This window comes from Plasmopara halstedii, assembly GCF_900000015.1.
Source record: "Plasmopara halstedii genome assembly, contig: Scaffold_1343, whole genome shotgun sequence".
Classification (NCBI taxonomy): domain Eukaryota; phylum Oomycota; class Peronosporomycetes; order Peronosporales; family Peronosporaceae; genus Plasmopara; species Plasmopara halstedii.
This window is the reverse complement of record NW_020188258.1, coordinates 1,206,149-1,211,221: the sequence shown is the minus strand read 5'-3', so window position 1 is coordinate 1,211,221 and position 5,073 is coordinate 1,206,149. Positions and strand designations below refer to the sequence as shown.

The following is a 5,073-nucleotide window of genomic DNA, read 5'->3' as shown; positions in this document are numbered from 1 at the left end:
AGTATTGATGCATATCGCTTTTACTATTTCGCATATGATCTTCTTTGTCAGCAGCGACATCGCAGAATAACATATGTATCCCCATCATACATGACGCACTAGATGACTCTACCTGCGTAATCCTAGTTTTTTCAAACCCGCGATGACTTCGAATACCGATACTTTACACACACGTTGTACAGCTATACAACCTCTTACAAACAGAATCTATTGTATTTTAAGGCAAACGACATGTAGCCTTGTACATTACCGAGATAGGAATTGATCAAATACCGTTACGTAGTGCCAATGTTCTCATCAACACTCGTCCGGTGAACGATGCATTCAGCAGCACACTTTTACCAATTCCCTCTGTGTGACTTGTTTTTTCGTGTTTCTTTTGCCTAGTGTGAGAATTTAGCATTTAATCTACCTTTAGTCTAGTCTTGCCATTTCGGCGTCATCGCCGATATGAAAAATTATGCTTCAAGTCGCCGAGGTCACAGGAAGAGTCGATCTAGCAAGGCATGTATCATGTGGATGCGCAGGGTATACTGTAATGTCGCTAATGACAAAAGAAGATCATATGCGAAATAGTAAAGGCAATAAGCATCAAGACTTTACTTGAAATGACACATGTTTTGTAAAACTGATGCGGTACAGACTGCAAGAACGATCAATCTTCAGTCGATTTTAGGGCCTGAGACTTCCGTATATAAGGCTTACGAAGTCGTTACTTACAGTGTCATAGTCAACCACATGACTTTGAGAACCGATCTTACAATGCTGCTTTTGAAGAACCTACTCTAAACATAAAACCACACTCCGACGAATGTCCATGTCAGCATTCAGCACTTGCCAGAAGAAATCATTTCAAATATTTCTCTTCCCCGACAGCGGCACTACCTCCATGAAGCTCTTTCCCCCCTTCCTTTCTGCGCTAGCTCTTGTTGAAGGTGTTTATCAGATTCCTGATGACTTCCCGACGTGTCCAGTAATAGGTGGACCTCATGGGAAGAAGTTCAACGATGCCATCAAGTTATAACATGGGCAAAAAGTGACGACGATCACGATATGTCATGGTCCTCGCGTGGATGACCTCGGCACCAATTGTTGCCTCCGAATAGCAAGAGCCAAGATCTGTTTTTATTGTAGGAAAAGTAATTGTCATTCCCATGAATTGGATTTTGACGAATACATTACACACTGGGAGGCGCATACTGTAAAAGCAGACGATAAAACAAAGCTTTGCTTCATCAGATTCATAAACAACATGGTGGCTACCTTCAAGGGAGGTTGAGAGACATCGAATGAGAGCAACAAGGCGAATTGCAATGCTCCCCCTTTGGCGGAATCTATGGACGTAAAGGAGAGGAGATTGATGCGGTTGGTCCAATTTGGCTTACGTAAGACCCTCAGCAATAACCAGAACTTGACACAGTCTAGCAGCTAATTGAGTATCAATGATCTGATACTGGCGACGATGTCAATCTGAACCTTTTTCACGTGGTCTCGGACTTTGTTGTCGTCTTTGTCAAGGATTAATTATTTGCTGTAGTTCATACCATTGATCTGTTTCAATCCCTCGCCAGCTTTTTGAGCCAGGACCGTAGGGAATGACAGTTAAAAAGTCAATGAGATTACTTTGTATTTCGTGCTTTTCCGACTGAAAGTTAGAAGTCAGTCTCAAACATTGATTTACATATTCCATTCTATATTCCTTTCTCTGCTAGAGCATAAGTGGAAAACTTCAAACGAAACTATGTCAAAATACTCTTCTATCTATTAAGGACGCCTGAAAATCGCTAATTCAACTTTTCAATCGATCAATTTACTAAATGATAGTGAGCTTAACCACTTGTGTACGAACAAATGCGAACCTAATATAGTGTTACAAAAAGCTTGAGCTGCGTCATCACGATATGCCGACGCTTCGTGTTGATGCAGTCGATCTTCACGACTCTTTCCTGCACATTCCCGCGTATCAAGTAGTGCCTTTCGTCTACGTGCTCTGTCCAAGCATGGTAACTGGCGTTGTTGGCGAATGCGATTCCTCATTTGTTGTCTCCTTGAACTAGTGTGTCTTCCACTTGCTCGTGACCTATGTCCATAAGCATCGCATGCGTCCAAAGAACATCGTGGCGAGAAGACCAAAAGCCAAAGACTCAGCCTCCGCGAGATGAGCAAAAGGGATCGCAAGTACGTTGACTTGAACACCTCTGACGCGCCTGCAATCATGATCATATTTTTCAAAAACCGAGCGTCCGTCATGGTTGTGCTTCTTTAATTGTTATCTGAGTATTGTTCAACCACTGCCTTAATAGACGATACCGATTAGGCGTATACTCTTAATGTAGCGTAGCACGCGAATAGCTGCATTTCAATGTTGCAGTCCAGGGTCCTGAAGGAAATGTTACAGCAATGTTATCCTGTGATCAAGTACACATCGTTATGCACAGCGCTTCGAGCGTATCGCCAAATGACCCTCTATCATCGTAGACGGCCGTGTCGACGACAACTTCAATTCTGAAGTATTCGGGTTGTCGAGTCGACATTCGTGGTATCTTGAGAGCCGAATCGCCGGATAATGTCATCAATTTAACGAGTCTGCTTGATCTTGAGTTTTTCTCTGACCTGTCGCGGTCAATTCACATGCCGATTACAAACATCACCTCGTCCGGCTTTTCCATCTTGTATGAATTTTGGAAGCTTCCTTGACCTGATAATCTCCCTGTTTTCTTTGGTGCAAAACTCTTGTCATCTAGATATAGCCCAACGTGGCAAAAATCGTTATAGATCGCTTGATATATACTCTCTGATCAATCAAAGCCATTAGTCATAAGGCCACGAAGTATTGCATGTTCCAGGTAATCGCTGTTGATTCAACCCGTAGATAACCTTGTTTTTAGCCGGAGCACGTATTCCTTAGCCGTGTCGAAACCCTGCGGGACTTTGATACGAATGTTGTTTGTCAGCACACTGTTAATAAGAGCAGTATCAATTTTAAACGATCCGTTTGATTGACGCAATTGACAGATACCGCAAGTATCCTTCGGATCGAGCCCATGTTGGGGACCTTGAAAAAGTTAATATCATAATTTTACTCGAAATTACTTGACGACAAGTCGTGCCTTGACCGCACAATGGTGAGAACTCGATCCCTTTTATTGGCGAAGATCCATCTGATCCAATTGTGAGATCAGACCTTTTTGTTGGTTTTGATGTTAATGTTTGGTTCTTCTAATGTGATCGAAGCTCAGCTTCCACAGCTTAACGCTACTTTACTGTATCGTCGATTGACATTGTTAGAGCATACATAGTCGGCAAGTCCGTATTATCCTCACTTCACAAGTGCGCAAGATTACATCGGTAATGAGTTCGCCAGTTTTGGCACGCCGTGGTACCAATGGGATACAACTTCTATCTTCGGACTCTTCGTCATCTGAGCTACTCCTAAGCATCAGCATCAACGTATGGCATCGTCTTGTTTTCTCTCAGGACGAATCACCAAATGATCTTCTTGCCGCGTATCGAGAGATGGATGATACGCTACTAGCATCAACTTTTTCCAATAGAACGTGCAGAAGGTACCAGCTGCTGTAAGCTAACCGTCGGTTTACTTTAAACATTACCCATTGCGACGTTTCGAGCTTGTATTTCGATAGATTCGTCCGTCTGTTGATCAGATTGGTTCTAAATATTGCCATCATCACTGTCCTTAGGAACATCTATGGTCACGACTGGCTCTAGGGCTTGCGCGATAAATTGCCGTAAGCGTTACGCTCATCCAGCCTCACAGAGCGGATCACATTGACCTTAGCATTATCCACGTCAAACAAGCAATTACGCATGACATTTTCGGCATAAATGAGAACATACACTCGAAGCTTTTGGGGATCGAACTTTGTTTTTTTATCTTCCTAAAGGATTGAACCTGGTGACCCATACACGCGCAAGGAAGCTATCTCATACGGCGCGATGTCAAATTAGGATGTAGTTGTCGAGCGAACATTTAAATAAACTGCTGGAATCACCACGTCAGTCACGAATTAGGTAAGATGTATTTGAAGTCAAGCATACTGCGGGTCTTCCTTGTGATAGTCCTGTTCAATTACTCTGTCATTCCTTTCTGGTTATGGCTGTATGAAGTTGAATGCTAATGGACAATCATGCTCCGACGGTATATGTCTACCTATGTCCTGTCCAGGAAATCTGTGTTGTTGTCGAATCTCAGATAGTTCGGGCGAAAATTCATTGTTGTTTTGTAAAGAGTCATGAATTTCTTGGACTAGCAAGCTACCTCACTTTTTCTCATGATCAGAAACATCGCAACACACCTTGTAGATTTACCCACAAAATTGACAAATATCTTGCACCTTCCATCGAGGAGTCCGCATTGAACCTATGATATGCACTTTGGCACCCGAGTCGCCTTTTTGATCAAGCGTTAGAGAAATGCCGCGACTGTATACTGGACCTTCTAACACCGGGCACAGACGTTTGAGCTTCTCATTTGATAATTGGCATGCCTTTGGCTGAGCTCTGTGTCGTGAGTATGGCGTCCTTGTCTGTTTTCCTTGCTAGCATGCCAAACGTCCCACCAAGTGTCCACCCAGAAATATTTCACATGAAAAGCTTCTTTCTGGTCACAGTCAAGCATGGACGCTTTTCAAATTATTGTGCCGGTGACGCGCAATGACTACAGAAGCTCCACACCGATGCGGAGCAAGCTTGTCAACATATAAAAATCTTCTGCTGTGTTTTGGGATATATAAACCGTCAATCATATGAGCCCCCTTTCCACCCAAGCTGGTAAGTCACTGTTTCAAATCCTTCGACACGTCACATTTTGTTGTCACCAATTATAATGTCGATGCTTGTCCTAAGATTTTCCCATTCGTGCATGTCTTTTGGTCATATCAATGTGACGCCACTGTAGATAAGCCACTCTTCTGATCGTCCTTCGCCCGCTTCGAATACCTCGTCATCGCTGCTGACTTGTTTTCCGATTCATGTGACCAGTGTTCACACTCAAAATCCTTGTTTCAAATCTCGAAAGTAACCTGGAACACCTTTGGATTTGCTATTATTCCA

The 5,073-nt window shown here is 43.0% G+C and overlaps 1 protein-coding gene across 1 annotated transcript; it reads left to right on the top strand.

The window, feature by feature from the left end:
- The first annotated feature begins 623 nt into the window (after positions 1-623).
- On the top strand, positions 624-1,128 carry PHALS_14580 (uncharacterized protein). The gene has a single exon (XM_024731084.2). The coding sequence runs from the start codon at positions 812-814 to the stop codon at positions 1,022-1,024; it is 213 nt and encodes a 70-aa protein (XP_024581297.1). The 5' UTR covers positions 624-811; the 3' UTR covers positions 1,025-1,128.
- The last annotated feature ends 3,945 nt before the right edge of the window (positions 1,129-5,073 follow it).

Excerpts from the sequence above, each read along its gene's own strand:
- PHALS_14580 (XM_024731084.2), top strand. The coding sequence starts at position 812 with ATGTCCATGTCAGCATTCAGCACTTGCCAGAAGAAATCATTTCAAATA.